General features: G+C 37.0%; 2 protein-coding genes across 2 annotated transcripts in view; both read right to left on the reverse strand.

The window, feature by feature from the left end:
• Positions 1–19,327, reverse strand: part of LOC116165684 (toll-like receptor 4) — a 104,823-nt gene that overhangs the window by 37,212 nt on the left and 48,284 nt on the right. The window lies entirely within an intron of this gene.
• Positions 4,352–8,282, reverse strand: LOC116165692. The gene is made up of 3 exons (XM_031480347.1): positions 7,977–8,282; positions 6,883–7,729; positions 4,352–5,061 (listed from the first exon to the last, which is right to left on the reverse strand). The coding sequence occupies exons 1-2, from the start codon at positions 8,104–8,106 to the stop codon at positions 6,885–6,887; spliced, it is 975 nt and encodes a 324-aa protein (XP_031336207.1). The 5' UTR covers positions 8,107–8,282; the 3' UTR covers positions 4,352–5,061; positions 6,883–6,884.

Below are 19,327 nucleotides of genomic sequence, written 5' to 3' on the forward strand. Positions count from 1 at the left end.
CTTGTATATGTGACCACCTTGCATTTCGATGTATTTAAATGAAGAGAGTTAGCATCACACCAATCTTGAACGATCCGTAATTGACTTTGTAAATATTCACAGTCACCAATCCCATGAATACCATAAAAAATTTTCAAATCATCGGCATAAAAGTGATGTGTACACGGTATTTTAGTTGATCGGTCATTTATAAAGAGGACGAACAGTAGTGGCCCAAGGTTAGACCCCTGGGGCACACCTGAGGATGCAGAAAACAGTTCAGAATGATAGTTGTTGAATGCCACATATTGCACTCTGTTAAGCAGGTAAGAATGTAAGAAAGATAGCATCGATTCATGAAAACCAAAGTCTCTTAGTTTGTTAATTATTATGGAATGATGAATACGGTCAAAGGCCTTGGCAAAATCCAGTATAGAATAGTATCTACTTGGCCTTGATTATCCACAACTTCAGACACATATTGTGTAAAACATGTCAGATTGGTCACAGTAGACCGATTACCCATAAAGCCATGTTGGTATCGCGAAATGTATTTATTAACCTGAGGATAAACACAAACACCTTCGCAAAATTAGACAGTATGCTGATAGGCCGATAGTTGTTAATTTGCGACAAGTCACCAGATTTTAGAACGGGACAAATGCGCGCCTTTTTCCACAAGTCAGGAAACGTATTAGTTCGTAGAGATAGGTTAAAAAGTAATAGTAATGGTTGGACCAGCACCCCTCTACAATCCTTTATCAGGAAACTTGGCACTAGATCGAGACCAGCCGTGAATTTGTTAGGTAGTTTGCTTATTGCCTGGATAACTTGCGATTCTAAAACACTACCGATGTTAATGCACGGCAAATTGTTAAATTCATTATCCTTGTTTGCACTATCATTGTAACCATCATCAGATAGGTAAACACTGCCAAAATACATAGCAAATGCGTTGACAATTTTTTCTGGAGAATCATAGCACACATCGTTATAATACATTTTGTTGGGTATCCTTGTGCAACCTTTTTTTTGACGCACGAATGACCAAAATTTGTTAATGTCAGTGTTCATGGACCTTTCAATACTGTGCACGTAATTGAGATACTCCAATTTCCGTAAAGGTACATGGAGATTAAATAAATGATAAAGGACATTGTAAAACTCTGTGGTAGCTAGGTTAACATCCGTATAATTATGAAGGAATGACCAATTAACGCTAAGCAGCGCATTATAAAGACCTAGAAAGTCTGCTTTTGAGAAATTATAGCTAGGATGATTTATATTAAGAGGGAATTTATTTCCAGAAGCATATTTCAGCTGCAAAGTAAAACGCAGGGCCGGATGGTAAACATCTTCTTTAAGTAATGGCACCAAGTCACGCGTTACTTCTGTGTGAATATCCGATAAAACAAGATCCAACAGTCTCTTATCTACATTTGTAACAGTGTTATATTGTTTTAGATTGAGTAGATCGGTTAGATTATATATCGATTCTGATTTACTATCATCATAACCATCGTTACTGAAACTTGGGATGTTGAAGTCTCCCATGATTACTATGTTTTTATCTAAGACACTACACACTTGTTCAAGATAATGGGTACACTTAGTAATGTTATTCAGTGTTGTATTGGGCGGAATATATATAACAAAAACATACACTGTATGCGAATCAAAACAACATTTACACCCCAACATATCAATTGATGGAACAATTGCATAAAATTCTGACATATCAATGCGATCAACAGATGTACAGTCTTTAACAGCGAGAAGCGCACCTCCTCCCCATTTTTGTTTAGTTACCTCGTATTGACGATCAGATCTCTCAACTGTGTAGCAGTTAGGAAAATATTCCGCACTGGAAATGGAATTTGTTAAGGCCGTTTCAACAAGTCCTATCAGGTCGTATTCACACATTACTATCGAAGCATTGAAATCGTCAACTTTTGTACGCAAACCACGAACGTTCTGAAAATAGCACTCTAAGTCAATTTTACTGTTGGGCAAAGTTAGTTTAACGAAACTATGGTAGGAACTTCGCGAATATACTTGATCTTGAGATTGGATTCCCCAGCAGCGATGCGTTCATCTAATTGCTTCTTAATTTTGCGGTAGTAATTTATTTGCCTGGGCGTTCGATCAAAGGACAGCGAGATATGTTTATAAAGTGGCATGCTTCTTAATTGACTTGACTTAAGAACATAGTTCCGGACAAATTGTTCCTCTTCCAGGACTACTTTAATGGGACGCGGTCGAGTATTTGTGTGATCAAATCTTCCTAGTCGATGGGTCGAAAATTGAGGGTCATTTATTGCCGGATCAAGTTTGGACAGGGTTTCATTAATTTGTTGCCTATCTTGCTGTATGTTATTGTTTTCCGGTACGCCATAAACGATTAAATTACGTTTTCTTATCTGACGCTGGTTAATCTCGTAAACGACGTCCTCAAAAAGATTATCAGGAATTAGAGCTGGTTCCAGTGAGCGAGCGCTTTTGAGTTCATCAATTTCTGCTTTAAGAGACAGTATTAATTGTTTAATTTCACTTATTTCCGAATTTTCTTTATTGCATTCGTCGCAATGATAAGCTAGCTTACGATTCTTGTTGGAGAAACATTTGAGTTCACTTTGCGATAAACCCGCGCAGGTTGAATGGATATGATTACCGCATTTGTCGCACTTTATCTCCCTATCAGAGTCCAATGCATTATTGCAAATGAAGCATTTATTAATTGTGGGCATATTATTGAATAACAGCAATGAGATTATTGGAGCACAAAATAACACGTCCACACACCAAGAATTACGCACGTTGCTTTGTTAGTCCGTGGTAGCACACATCACCGTAATTTACATAAGGAAATATTAACTGTTTAATTAAGTTTAATTTAATATTTGTAGGTAAAAGATTTTTGGCTTTATATAAACTTCTAAGCTTATGTATGGATCTTCTGCATATAAGTTTAACATGTGGTTCCCACGACAAATTTTGGTCAACAGTCATTCCAAGAACTTTAGCAGAAGTTGCAAAGTCCACAGTGGTACCTCCCACTTCCACCTTTTGCCTCTGTCGTTGAAGAAACTTCTGGATGCCTTTTCGTGTCCCCACTGGTATAACCACTGTTTTGGACGGGTTAAGCTTTAAATTGTTTGTAGTTGCCCACTGAGAGATTGATTGTAGATCGATGTTGAGTTGCTCAATCTCTTGATTAACATTATCGAGGGAAATACTTTTCATTATTTGTACGTCATCGGCATATTGATGTATATCGCTAAATTTGATATATCGATGTAATCCAGATACGTAAATGTTAAATAATAAAGGACCCAAGATGCTTCCTTGTGGAACACCAGACCCAACGCTGAGGGCATCTGATACAATAAAGCTACCTTCCGACTTTATTCTTGTTCTGTGACTCCTGCTAGATAGGTATTGCTTAAACCACGCAACCGATTTATTTGAAAGTCCAAAGGATTTTATTTTTGAGAGTAATAGGGAGTGGCTAATGGTGTCGAAGGCTTTTGAAAAGTCTAATAGGCATAACAGTGTAACTTTTCCACAATCGATGTTATACTTCAGGGTACTTATAGTGTGGAGTAATGCTGTTGTTGTGCTGTATCCTTTTCTAAAGCCCGATTGTTTTTCATAATACAGTTTTCGTTCTTCTAAAAATGTATGCACTTGCTTATGAACTATCTTCTCGACAATCTTTGACATGGCCGGAAGGATGCTAATCGGACGATATTGCTCAATTCTTGCTGCATCTTTAGTTTTAGGAACGGGAGTAATAAGTGCCGATTTCCATATTTTAGGAACAGTGCAACTATATATGGAAAAATTGATAACATCGGTGAGTGCATTTAAACAGAAAGGGATGCATAGCTTGATTTCTTCTATCGACAAGTTGTCAAGTCCTTTTGTTGATTTGGTTAAAGAGAATATTGTCTCTAGTACTTCTTCAGCTCCTACACAACTTAGTTCAAACTTTCTATGAATAGCCGTAGGAGTGTCTTGAATATTGTCTTCATTGGGAATTGATGGATTGCTGTCAGAGTCAGTTTTTCCACTTCCGTTAAAGTATATGTTAAACGAGTTTGGGTCTGTGATTGTATGCGGAATTGCTTTTTGCTGCCTCTCAATCACCTCCATGTTGCGAAGACCTTCCCACATTTTTCGAGGATTCTGGTAATTTTGGTTGACAAATTTGTTGATTTGTTTGAGTTTACTTACGTAAATTGCACGTTTGGTTTTTTTAAGTAGATCTTTGTAAAATAGCCAATCATTGTGGGATTTAGTAACGCGATATCGTTGCGACGCATTATTCTTTCGGCGAATTTTCTCACGTATTTCCTGGTTAATCCATGGATTATATTTTCTTTTTTGTAACTATCGTTTTCATAGGTGCACAAGTATCTAATATATGCTCAATTAAAGTATACAGATGATTTCAGTCTAAGCACCATAAATAATGGTCCTGTATGTGAGAATATTTCAATTTATTAAGTAAATCTGGGGGATTTTTTTTACAAATAAACAAAAAGTTGATTTATAGTACTTGAATTTGTATCTCAGTGTTTGTTTTACCTTTTTAGAAATGTTTGTAATTATGTAGTTTTCGTTTTAATTCTTGTATAAATGTTATCGGTTTTTAATTGTTCAGTATAGATAAGGTATTAGAAGTAGAGTAAAAGTTTTTATCTGTCGTTTGCGAAAATTAATTAACGCACGTGTTTTAGCGCTGTTAAGATATAACAAAGACGAAGATGTTTCGAATTGGAGAGATGTGGACGTTAGAATCGACTTAAAAACGGCTGTTGTCTGCTTTTAGTTTTAATCTGCCCGAAATTGAATTTCCAAAAATTCCAGAACCGCTGAAACGCTTGGATTAAAGATGTCACGGTGTTTCATTACACAAAAATTCCACCACTTGGCATAAGCACTGTTGTACTGGGCCAAGGTTGAATCTGACAGCGAGGACATTAAGGTTTCAATCGCCGGCTCTGGAGCACCTCGTTTTAGCAACGCTTCCCTGATAAAATTCCTGCGACCAGGGTAATTGATGACCATAATGGGTGGCTGCAAAGAAAAGGAGACAATAATAACCGTTCGTCTGGACAAAATTTACAAACAGGCGATCGATATCAACATTTTTTTAAACAAAGGGAACCACGGTTGTGTTTCCCATAAGGGAACTACCACAATCCCCTCCGCCTTGTCGTAAATAACTTTATTTAATACTTTAGAAATTATAGAAAATGGTGGAAAGGCGTAAAAGAATAAATTTGTCCAAGGAACTGTGAACGCATCGACTGATTCAGCCCCCGGGTCGTTTTCCAGGAAAAAAATCGTTTGCATATTGCATTGAGACAAGATGCAAACAGATCTATTTCCGGGGTACCAAATTCAACAACAATATCCCTAAAGGCACTAGTGCTAAGAGAATATTCCGTTTCCACTGACGAGGAACGGGATTCTGCGTCAGCTATACTGTTATCACTGGACTTGATAAAGGAAGCAAACACGAGGATATTCCTGGCTTCACACCAATCCCACAGATCCTTGCTCAAGGTCGCCAAATTGGCATGCTTCACTCCCCCCATTTTATTAATGTATGCAATGGCTGTGGTATTATCGATTCTAAGTAGCACATTTATGTTTTGGCGGTTTTTTACAAAACATTTAAGACCTATAAAAGAGGCCTTAAGTTCTAAGTAATTGATATGACGCGACATATCGTGATGGTTCCAAAACCCGTGGGCACGTTCTTCTCCTGCAACAACACCCCAACCGGTTCTCGATGCGTCAGAAAATATTTCCACATTGTATTTTGGAGGTAAAATCGAATTACTCGTAGTATAAAGATTACTAATCCACCACCGCAGTTCTAAAACTATCGTATGGTTTAGAGCCATCCGCTTATTAAAATCGTAGTCATTTTCCTTGAGGGCGAGATATTTTTGTCGTTCTAGTCCTTTAACGTGCATATAGCCGTATCTAGTGGAAGGACAAACCGAAATTAGTAAACCGATAACTCTGGAAAACTGACGTATTTTAAAGGATTTTTACTTAACAGTTGTTTTATATTTGCAGAAATATTATCAATTTTAGATTGCGGAAGAGAAATTTGTAGGGTTCTACTGTCAAACAGAAATCCTAGATATTTAATTTTTTGAGTTGGTGAAAGTTCACTTTTGCTATAGTTTATGATAAAACCCAGGGAAGTTAATAGGGCCACAGTACACTCTGCATTATTAATGCATTCAGCAAAGGTGTCTCCAATAAGAAGGAAATCGTCTAAATAATTTATAGAGACGAAACTTCTTGACCTGAGATACTGTAGCACTGGTTTCATAACCTTTGTAAAAATGTAAACACATATGGCGAAGTAGTTAATCCAAACGGTAAACAATTGAACTCGAAGAATTCCCCTCTATATGGAAAGCGCAAATACTTTTTAGACCTCTTGGAAATTGGAACAGTAAAAAAGGCTTCTTTCAGATCAATCGATGCGAAATAGCAATTCGGCGTTATCATATTTTTCACTGTCCTAAAATCCTCGAGTTTAAAATGTGGAGATGTTATAAAGAGATTTAATTTTTTTAAATTAAGTACAAAACGTGAAGTACCGTCTGATTTAGGTACTAAAAAATAGGACGACAAAAATTGTCCCCGGCAAGGGTAACATTTAGAAACTGCACCCGACTGAATTAGTTGCGTAATAGCGTGATCATATAGAGGGGAAGGAGGGTTGAGAGCCGGAGGTTTCCGTTGTCTTGGAGGGGTATTGTTGTTAAATTTAATTTCATAACCCCGGACACAATGCAGTACAAATGGATCACGTGTAAGCTGTTTCCAATTCCCTATAAAATGGCGCAGCCTACCACCTTGTGATCCTACCTCTAGTGGCGTTGACGGTTGTTCCGGTAGTATGAGTAGCTGGGCATCTTGCCGCTGGATCTGTAGGTCCGCTGTCTCTGATCTTGATTTTTGGATTTGGCTGACCCCTCCGGTTTCTTGTATTTGGACCTTGGAGGCTGAGCAGATCGGTTTTTTGAAGCACTCGGTTGAGTCTTATCGAATGATTTTGCTGATGCAGCTCTCATTTCCAGACATGATTTTTGCAAGGACTGTGCCGCCTTACAACGATCTGTTAGGTTCTCCCCGAAAAGGTAGGAGTCTAATGGACAATCTTTTGCTACCTTCTGGATAGACGGATTGAGCTTCGGATAAACCATATGTCGCCTGTGTTGCCACAGTAAATAATGCGTCTGACCCATAAACTTTGAGACGTCTACTAAGTCAGGGATTAAGGTATTGATATCTATAATAGACTCCTTATTCAGCAGCTTAGTTAGGACTGGACCAAGAGCAGACAAACCCCTTCCCACGGTTGATTGAAGATGGCTCATATAGGAATCTGATTTGGCCTCATTTGCATAAAGTAGCAACTGTATTTCGGGATTCATGACGGGACTTGCCAGAGCGGCGCAGTTTTCTAGAAGACACCAAGTCTCTTTGGTGTCCTTGTCTAACCCAATTCTCAAAAAGGATGTCCATCTAACCGATAATTCGTCAAGAATCGGTGGGCCGAGTGCTGATTGGACTAGAGGACTCTCTCCTAATAACGTATCGATTTCTGTGTTATTATGAACCTCGGCTTGAGTAAGCTGAACGGGAGATACATTCGAAACGTTATCGGGGTCTGAAGCTGATGAGTCATTGCGTGAAAACTCCGATTGTGACGCTAAAAGGAAAAAGAGAAAAACTGTAACGGTCCATTTTCTATTCCCTTTTTATGGTGAGTATGTGTTAACCCAACCATGAGAAATAGAAGTGTGTAGGTATTTGTGTGTTAAAATAACCTACACTTACAGCACGAAAAACTGCAGTCGATTATGTTTATCACGACTGCATGGTGCGTAATAAAACACAATTTTTTGGAAAACTGGCCACCACGTGTCTAAAACATATATTATTATAAAACCACTTACTTCCTGAATCCGACGACGAGTCATCCTTGAATTTTTCTGCAAATTCACTCATGAAGCGCTGCATTTTTCGCATTTTCTTTTTCAAGACGGACATTTCCGTGTCCGAAGGGCGTTTTTTGTTTTTTCCCATGTTCGGAATATAACGTAACACTGATTTTGGAGGTCGAGGAACGAAGTGAACCGTGCCGCACTAAATGCAAGAATAACGAGTTGGGTAACGAGCCACTGATAAGACGGATAGGACGGATGCTTTGAATGTAGTGCGCCGTGTTGCCAAAATGCAAACTACAATTTGTGCTATAGGCTGCCGGAGTAACGAAGTAAATTAATTTGATTCGCAAAGTGGGATTTAAACCAACAAATTAAGTCTAATTCACCATTTTGTAAGTGTCATTAATTATTAAGTAGTATTGACTGGGGGTCTTTCTTCATTTAAAACGTTTTAGCTGGGAATTGGGATTTACGTTAGTTTAACGCTTGTGAAAAAAATTAGTTTCTTTCTTTGTGTGCAAAAAGATAAACATTTTGAAGATCGCGATAAAATATCGTATCTGTGTGCATAAAGAAATATAAAAAAAACCGCATCTGAATTTTTTGTCATTCCCGGGACGTTTTACGGTAAACCGAAACGAGAGTTAAACATTCTTTCGTTATGAATGTGCACACAAAAAACAGTTAATTAGCTCCGGTTAACTCAAGCTCCGAAGAAACGAAACTTTTCCCGTTAGTTGAATTACTTACACCCAGATTACACCACTCTACAAAAAAAATTTTTTCCTTGTCATAAAATTCATTATCCTCCAAAACAAAGGAAAAACACCCATTTTCCATATATAGTTTGCTTTTGTGGTAGTTATGATAATAATTCATTTTTTTGAGTTATCATATAAAGATGTCAAATATAGTCCAAGAGCCCAGTAGGAAAGTATACCTTGAACGCCCGGACGATTCTAATAATTTTCATAGGATTCACCATAAAAAGTTGCATTAGAATCGACAACGGTGCCGGCGAAAATCCTGCCGAAAGCAGTTAAAAAAAAATTAAATTCGCCCCTTACTTTTGGAAAATCTACTTTATTGTCCCGGACGTTCAGGAAGAGTACTAAAGGGTGCATATGGATGAGTTTTATCGGAAAAAGTCACGGTGCCGGGGCGCAACTTGCCGCAACCCTTGGCACCGCCACTACAAATGGGGTGGTAAATCGTACTAAACTACCTTTTTCTCCCGGACCAAAATGACCTATATGAAATATGTAGCTTGCGATTATACGAATATAAAAAACCAACGGTGCCGACTCTCAGGATGCCGGAAGTCCTCGGCACCGTCGATGGAATCCGAGCGCGCGCCAATAAAAGAAGGGGTAAATTGTAACAATCCAGCTTGTCATTTCGATTTCGCACCAAAAAGTCCTTAATGAAAAATGTAGCTTAAGAGTAGACAAATTATAAGAAATCCGGGGGCGCGCAAAAGCCTTCTTTTCGTATCCGATCACTTCTGTGACTGCAAGAAAAACGATTTAAGTTCATTTTCTCAAACTTTACCACTTTTTTGTTAAAAAAAACAAAAAAAGAACCGACAAAATCGTTTTTAATTCTTAAACATTAATTTTTTTAAAAGTAAAACCCTTGACTTGTGTGGTTATGCCTAAAAGCAACCCAAAAAAGGTAGAAATGATCGAAGTAGACCCGCAATGATTCTTATGCCAAAAATGCTTTTTTGAAATCATTTTATTGTAATTCAATCAGAATCAGAATCGACGCTCAAAGGAGTAGGATCGCCCTCGAACTAAAAGGGTTCTAAAATATCTTTCATTTACCAGCCTCATTTCGTAGGATCGAGCGTGACACATTGTTTTTCTGCCGCATTTTTCCATATAGCAGTAACAAAAATCGTTCGGAGAATCTTTTGTTTTAATGATTTGAAACAAGGGGAAATCGTACACGAATCAAATCCTCTGATTTTCTTGACGAGTTTCTCAGAATCTTTTCTCGTCGCGAAAATTTTGTGGAATATATTTGATCTCGCGGTATCCACGGTGTTACATTTTTTCACCGAATACATAGGTAAGTGACGTGCATTCTTGAAATTTTTCCATTTTCGCACTGTCAATAGGCTCGCGCGCGCTCGGATTCCATCGACGGTGCCGAGGACTTTCGGCATCCTGAGAGTCGGCACCGTTGGTTTTTTATATTCGTATAATCGCAAGCTACATATTTCATATAGGTCATTTTGGTCCGGGAGAAAAAGGTAGATTAGTACGATTTACCACCCCATTTGTAGTGGCGGTGCCAAGGGTTACGGCAAGTTGCGCCCCGGCACCGTGACTTTTTCCGATAAAACTCATCCATATGCACCCTTTAGTACTCTTCCTGAACGTCCGGGACAATAAAGTAGATTTTCCAAAAGTAAGGGGCGAATTTAATTTTTTTTTAACTGCTTTCGGCAGGATTTTCGCCGGCACCGTTGTCGATTCTAATGCAACTTTTTATGGCGAATCCCATTGAAATTATTAGAATCGTCCGGGCGTTCAAGGTATACTTTCCTACTGGGCTCTTGGACTAATAGTTCTAGAGTATTTCAAAACACTGCAAGAAAATGAAGGGGTCTTAACTTTCGCAGTGTCTACAGATATCACTTAAGTGATAAACAACAATTGAATATTTTCTAGAAGACTCATAGAGGTTAAAATGTGGTCAAGAAAGTGTAAATATGATGCTGATGCATATTTTTATATACTTAAGTGGTCTATGGTATATTTATTAAGGTATGAAAGACAATTTTTTTAAATGCCTGTAAAAAGCCGTGTGAAGCCTACGAATCCTATTTTAACTACCCCGTTCGGAATATAGACACCTCCTGTGGCTTGTAGTAACTACAAAAGACCTTTAGAAGGTAAACGATTTTTTACAAAAAAAGAATATGATTATTTTAATTATTTATTATATAAGGGCGTACTCAGAAAAACGAGTAGAACGTTGATATCGAGATATTATGAACTTTGAACAACATATCATGATAAATACAACGAAAGTGTGATGGGGGACTATCTACATTTTGGGTTTAGTGAGAGAAAGTAACACGGAAAAAAGAGTAATAGGATACACTACTATATTTTTTTACTATTTTAAATTTGATATGATAGTAAAGTAAAAGTTAATAAAAGTTCCATACAATTACATTTGTTCCGATTTATCGATAAATAAAAATTTCAATTCTGGAATTTTTAATATACTGGTCAACGGCTCTCCTAGATACAAAAGCAAACTTTTTCAGGCCCTATATATTTTTTTCGTCTAACTATCAATAGATGTATCAAAATTTCATATTCTCTTATCAAAGTCAAAAATCGTGTTGGCCTGTGTTATTAGTGAAATCAGACAACGTTCAAGCGGATCAGGCGTTTTGCGCGAATAACCAGTTACGTAAAGTGACGAAAGTTCCTGCCTAAATAATAAACACCAAAGAAGGCCCACAACGAGTCGTTATCTGAAAAAATTCCATGCCATTTTCGAGGCAGTTCTAAAACATCCCACGGTCAAGAAATCACATCCACTGTCCAGTCAACTCAGGGCAATTTAAGCCGTATCCATTGTACAGAAGGCACCGAGTCCATTTTTCTATCGGTCGGAAAACACCCAAATTGATAAAAAAAATAGGATTAAAGAAAATTAATCGAGATAATAGTAAGAAAAAATGTGTACAAGACTTAGATGCTGGATTGAGGTTTGTTTTGCTTATTATAGTTATTTATGCATCAAGGGCATTAAGGCAATATTTATGCAGAGGGCGACAGAGCCCGAGGGCCTCCGGCCCGAGGGATTGTAAGTCACCCGAGGGTTAAATATTGAGTAATGCCTGAGGTGCATACAACATTTTATTTTTCATCGTTCCTAAGAATGCATTTTCAATATATTTATTTTTCATTTGCCTATTATATGTCATTTATATCTGTCATATGTGATATATACAGCAGTCTATTACGACCTAGGGCATTATGCCCTCAAACGGCCTGTCAAATTGATTGATGGAGTTTTATGTAATAAAAAAGATGCAACTTGATTTGTATGAAGCACTGTTGGGCAAACAATAATCATGATATTTGTATATTTGTGTCAATATCAATCGTTTTGTCTATTAACCAGGCAAATTCCAAACAAATTCAGAGAAATATGTTTCCCGTAAGAAAGGGAAAGGAGCCGTTTCTCTACTAAAGAGTGTTTCGTTATATATATAATCATTTCCTCCAATACCAGCCGGGAATTAATTAATCATTTCAATTAAAAAGAAAGACGCGTCAAATGAGAAGTTGGGATCGAAAAAAACTGAAAGGGGGTCTTCAACCCCTTTAATATGTAAAGATCATTACAGGTCAGAGGATACGAACCTAAGATCATTTCTTAACTTTCTGTCCGTCAATATAAGAAGCTATTAATTTTTCCCAGCGACAGCAAATCATCCCGCAGAGTTTCGTCAAGGAGGGATTTTCGTGCCGGGCAATTTTATCACGCCGGATTTCCACCAGGCAGTCAATTGAGCGGCGGGATATTTTCGGTGGTAGAATGGGCGTAAATCGAGCTTTGTATAGTAAAGTAACGATCGTTAGAAGAAAAGAGAATTATGTTTGTGGAACAGGATGATCTTTAAATGGAATTGTGTGTAAACTTAACGGATTTCTCCCTTACTTGAATTATTTATTATATTATTCAACAGCGTCTCAGTCTTGAAAAAATTTCCACGAAAAAACAAGGTATACGTTCACTATTCAAAGGTTTCTTCCATATTCCTAATCAGTTATTTGAAATGTTATCTGTACTGTACTTTACGTTTACTTTGCATGCTGAATTTATATACCAAATCGCACATACGTAGACGTCAACTTTAGGCAATTGAAGTATAACTTATTAATAAAGAATAACATGGTGTCATATTCCTCCAGATATTAAAAACTAAATTACATCGTAATTATTAAGCGTACATCTTTTTTCTTGGTAATACGATAAAATTGTCTCGCAGTTCGTTAGAGCGTCCTCTTGAAAAGCACTTTAACGCAACAATAAATTTATTGCCACTGATTTAATAAACCTCTTTTGTTCCACGCCATACATCTTTTCGTTTTTATATAAATAAATGATCCAGTTTAATATACCTTCTTCCAAAGGTCTATTCATTCTCACATCCTTCAATGTTCATTATGCCCTAATGAATAGCACGAAATATAATTACGCAACATTTTTCTTCTTTTCTACTCAATTTTCCAATGGATTTAACGAACCTTGCGGGTTTTTAAGGGGAAAAAACGTGAGATTAATAATAACGCCATTTAACGGAGCACCGTAATTCTCAATTTAAAAGAAAGGAAAATTGCAGGATCTTGCCGTAGTGTTTTCGGCTTGTTATTTCCCCTTGGAATTCACATCATAAACAATGAGACAGTAAACTGGTACCACGTATTATTTATGCCATGTTGTTATTTTTATTTATTTATTTAGGGACAATATCATTTAATTATCACAATTTATATTCGGCATTTTTACATTTTACACACATAGATCATATGTCACAGATTCGAACATGGAATGGTCTCTCGTATGTCCTATAAGAAAGTATTTTCTTCTCAAGCTTTCATTTTTGTATCTATATTTCTATATACATTATGTTTAATTATGGTATCCTGCATTCGTCCAACGGGGCTATCAAAAAGGCTGGTAACAACTGCAATGACCTAAAACCTTTAGATTTCCGACATAATGTTTGTCCTGCGAAAGCTTTACATCATACGAGATTAACGAAGTGAATTTTAAATTTCCAGCATAAATTCACCAAGTAGGTACGCTGTGTTGGCCTTCTCAAAGTTTCACCTTATACACCATTAGTTATGGATATTCGCCACATTAAATAAACTAAATAAAAAAATAACTTGCGGGTAGTTAGTTAACATTTGAACTCCATTGTAAATTTCATAAATGAAAAACCTTGCCTTCCATTTAATGTTTTGCGTTGTTTTTAATTACTTTGTTCAGTTTCTGTTAAAAACGTAAACGACGGAGTAATTATCTGCGGCAAGATTCGAAGTACACCAAATGAAAAGTCCATTTAGGAAAAAAACAGAAATTACTCATCGGAATGTAATTATTTTGAACATCAGAAGCTTTCCTTTGTAAATGCTGGAATTTTATTAATAAATCACGAATAGAAAGGCATTTTAATTCATATGACTTTCAAATATTTGGTGGATCTCACAATAAGGGGTGGGAATATTACTAACGCATGAAAATGTCAAGAGCAAATGAGTGCAAATAACATCACGTATAGATCTAGACTGAAACTGGAGCCGTCAAGCATAAGTAGGTATATGAACACGAGTATAGATTTCATGTTCTAATTTCTTGTACAATGCCTTTAATAGTAGGGCGTACGAATGAACTAAAGGGAAGGGAATCACATAAAAACTGCGATTAACGACATGCTACCTTCCTAATTTGTTTCATGTCTGGGAGAAGGGGATGGTGAGTATTTTAATGTATATCATTATATTAAATTAGTACATAGTGAATGAGTCACGCTACATATATTTACTTACTTCAAACAAGAACAAAACAAAAGCACCGATTTTTTGGTTTAAAGAATAAGATCAAAAGTTGACATTTTCTCAGGAAAATTGTTACACTTAAAAGGAATTTCAGCAGTGATTTCTAACAACTTCTTTCTCTTAGTAATAGTCTTCCAGTCACTGTTAGCAATGGTCCATAGAAATCCGCACTTAGTCTTTTGAAACTAGAAGTATTAGTAGTAATTTTCTTTTGTAAAGAATTCTTCCTATGGACTTACTGCTTGAATTAATGGCAAACCTTGTAATGGGGGCCTTTTATAGACGTTTATTTTTTGGAAATTTCGGTAGGGTTGTACATGTTTATATTTGGTAGCAGAAAGTATGCAGAATGTCAAAATTAGAGCGTCGATCACTTCCAAATTTTACTAAATCTAAATTTTTTAGAATTTGCAGGTTCTTGGTCAAATTAGCGATCATTTTTATTATACGTCATTGAGGTTTATGCAGGGAATTTTTCTTAAATGTATACATATGGGCTATGTATGCTTACAAAAAAAAACCATCAAACTCATAGAATAATGATACTAATATCACGGCATGGAACAGCTGAATGTAGGCAACCAACATTACACACGACAAACTGGAGCTGTTTTTACAGTTCTTAAACTGTGGCCACCCGAATACCATGTTAATATTTCAACCTTATTGTCTTTGCTTTTGTTACAAATTGATGCTAGTAATAAAAATAAAGACTAATAGCTAACCCTAATTTGACATTGAATAATCAAGTTACTGTTGAGAGGGTGATTATCATTTAAAACAAATTCGTGTAGAGTTAGTTGCCTATTATAGCCACCTATTCCAAGCATTTGACCCTTTTTTTTATACCATAGCCCATATGTATACATTTGAGAAAAATTCCCTTCATACGCAGTAACCGTTAAATAGCTTCCGGGAGTCTTGGCGACAGCCTATCGGCGATAACGTGTGATCAAGTTTACTGATGTAGTTACCTCTCGCATAATTCATGGGAGATGGGACAGAAACGAAAGGGATTAATTCGTGATTACAGATGACTAATTTAATTGCTTGGTGCCATTTTTGGGGGTCGATTAACCAACAAAAGATGTGTAGGGGTTAGTTCAGGAGAGAGTTTTGGAGAGATTCTGTGTTTCGCCATCGTAGCGTTCAGGTCAGAAAAAATTCGGGTTCAAGCCACAAGAGAGTTACTAGAGAAATTGGTTCGGTTCGGGTTGGTTTCTTGAGCGTTAATATTGCGGGAGTTTTCCGAACATATTACAATAAAGAAGGTGAAAAAATCGAAAGCGCGAGAAATTCTCCGGTCGAATTCTAGCTGAGTGAACGTTTTCCGACGGAAATTATTTAAACGTGTCATTAGAACTCCTAAAGGAATTATTTCCCCGCACAGTGTTGGGCATTGTCGTGGTTGCGTGGCGTGATTGGTTTAGTGATCAAGGAGGTGTGTAAGGCAAGGCATAACCCGGCGTATGACAGCATCAAATGAGAATCCAAACTAAAGGCAACACCGTCATGTTTATGCCATGTGAGGCGACCCGTAATAGCGGATGTACGGATCCTGGTAGTTGAGTTACCTGAAGTGGAGACATCACACTGCGTTGGCCGGAATTTCGCTTAAGACAGGCCTTGGCTAACACACCATGGGCACTCAGGCTGGTAAATGGGTAGGCGAAGAGGCAGAAGTCGGATGACTGAACACCGACCCAACCTCCGGCGCCAAAGAAGGTCAGGCCAAAGTCAGTGAAATATCTAGGCACACTTGACAAAAAACTGAATTGGAGCAAACATACCCAGTTTAAGGCCAAAAAGCAAATAGGACTTTCTGGCAATATCGTCGCGCAATTGACAGACTTTGGAGACCACCTCCGAAGGCTGTCCTGTTATAGCTGTACACTGCCGTGATTAGACAGTTCTGTATATGGTGGCAACTAGACTCTGCACAACCTTTGCACTTCTTAAGCATGTGCTTTATAAATCGCTTTGAAAGAGTTTATTTCAATTTACCGTGCCCCTCTTCCTATCAAATTAACGCGCTCTACTGGGGGAAGGGACAGGACAGGAACAGATTGAAAACCGCCGATTTAGTGTTTTAATTTACGAAAGCAGTCCTCCTCACCGTAAGTCTCGTCTTACTCACCTCTGTTGGAAATGAAAAAAATACAATTACAGCCCTAGAAATCTGAAACTAATTAACTTATACACATCCAAATTTTCACTTGATTCACATATGCAATAAAAGTTTTAACAATAAGTATAAGTAAATGAGCCGATTGGACGTAATGAGTGAAACAAAACGAGACATTTTTTCTAATGCATGTAGTATATATGAGATTTCTTTTGCGCCAAGAGAGTGGTGAATAATTGAAGTGTGGAAACCCCAACTGTGCACGACAAATTACCCGTGTTAAGTTTAGATTAGGCTTTTAGACCTAGGAAGACTCATGTGATTTCCATAATTCAAATCATCAATACATCGATTACATTTTCATAAACATTTGGAAGAAAGCTCTGTTCATATTAAAAGCAAATTAAGCCTAGTGTTATAGTTTATTATTAGTAGGTAGCGCAAAGGAGAAAGCTATGCTGCTAATGAAAACTGAAGTATTCCCCAGAAATATTCTTTAATAGAATTTATGCGCACTTCAAAGACATCAACTTGATTAGCATCAACGTTATTTCACTACCTAATTAAAGTTGAGATCGTAAGGTGTATGGGACGTCCAAATTATTGTTTCAAGTTGCTTCTCAGCACAACTGCATCACGGATTTGCAATTAAGATTAGGGAAATAAAGAACACGAGGTATTTTCCAGGTAAATTTTGCTTTGAAAAACGAACAAAAAATTCATTGTAAGTTCAAAGGTCGCCATGATAAAGAAACTTTCAGCGCAGATAGATAAATGCTAACTTGAAACGGGTTTATTTACAACGGAAACCCCATTGCTTTAGTTCTTTGAAGGAAATTAGAGGAAACATATTTTCGCTAAAACGTAGCCAGCATTTCGAGGTAATCCTGTTTAATCATCAGTCATGCGTGCGTTATCTTACCTACGCATACACAAGGGACAAACCATATCAAATATTAAATCGATTTTTATTGTTCTTTAACGACACGTGTAGAGGCTTTGTTCGTTTAGGTAGGCATTTGTAATGTGAACAACTCGGATCCTTCTGTTTTATTTCCTTTCTAACCAGGTTTATTTGTATCTGAAAGTCTCGATTATTTTCACAAGCTTCGGCGACGTTCTCAAGTATCTGCAGGGATTTGCAAGAAGAAACCCTTTACGTTCTGTAAACATTCACCCACCTTTCCAAAAGTGTCGCACTTATTTGATAGGATAATGGAAACTTTTCGAACAATTAGTAATTACACAGACTACGCCAACGGGCGCACGTCTCGTCTAAAGTTGAGATCGGTTTCCCTGATTTTACGAGTACTAAATTTTTTATTCCGCAATTTCGTATTCCTCAAATAAATTGAAAGATAGAAGCGAAAGCAAAGGCTAAAAGGAAAATATCATCAATTCTTTCAATAACGAAGAGTGCCCAGCTAAAAGAAGTGTTTCGAGTACTCTTTACCTCTATACATACCACTTTCATTGTACGAGGGTTTTTTCTAGGTAACTTGTAATACGTCTCTATAATTCCTTTGATCTTGGCTTCATGTTAGATAAAAGATTATCCTGTGTAGGAACAAGCTTTACCAAATATGTTCCAATGCCAATACAACAATTATGTAATAGGTCAAATCAAGCCATCATTTCAAATGTCGGGACGGAGGCTTCCACGATCAGGGCCAGTAAGATGCGAGCCAGCTTCGGGATAGGACCGTGTCAATGTTCAGCCAGCGAAAAGTCAACATTTCTCCCACTTTCGGAACGTATCACCGAAATCTCTCGCATTTATCAATTTAAAATGGTTCATTTAAAAGCTCTCGCCCCCATCTGTTCTCAGTAACCATCCCATTGACTTTTTCATACAAGTACTCTGGAGATTTATTGAGAATTATTTTATGATATAAGGAAACAGCGTGCACAAATCTCCCGTTAGTTCATTTAGTTTATGGGAGACATGTGCATATTTCCTTAAGGATAATTTGTTTCCACAATACCTGCCTTTTGGGTTAAAAATAGTTGGTTGAAATAACATTTATCATCTTCTTCTTTATATATATAAAATACTTCGACTTGCACGTGTCTTTGTGACTGAACTTCTCCTAAACCAATATTTGTCACCGGGTGGCTTAAAATCAACATTGGGCCCGATCGGATTTTTTTAAACTTATTTTTTTGTTGATTTCGCACTCTGCTATTTCTCGTACCGATATGTTTAGATTTACTTTTTGTACGCTGGGATTCCGTTATCGTATATCCGTCAATATCGATCGTACGAAGTCACAAGAGAAAATCTAGTTCCTTACATATTATATATAAAATAAATTATGTTTTTTTACTAATGTGACGACATTTGTATAAAATAAAAATTATTTAGTTCGTCCGGCCGGATGAAATTTTGGAAATTATAATTAAGATGGACAAGGGCGGTCTCTTTTTTATGTAATACATTCATAATTAAATTATTAATTTGTCGTTGGTCTATATGAAGGCACGGAAATTATTGTCATACGAAAAAATGGTCCAGGTTGTTTTTGTTTACCTTTTTATTTTATTTAACGTAGAATTTCTGGGACTTGTTGGGTCTTTATCTGTTATCAATTATTGTAAATGCTTAATTTAATTGACATGTGGATGTGATTTATCGC

Source organism: Photinus pyralis, unplaced genomic scaffold, assembly GCF_008802855.1.
Source record: "Photinus pyralis isolate 1611_PpyrPB1 unplaced genomic scaffold, Ppyr1.3 Ppyr1.4_LG3a, whole genome shotgun sequence".
Lineage (NCBI taxonomy): Eukaryota > Metazoa > Arthropoda > Insecta > Coleoptera > Lampyridae > Photinus > Photinus pyralis.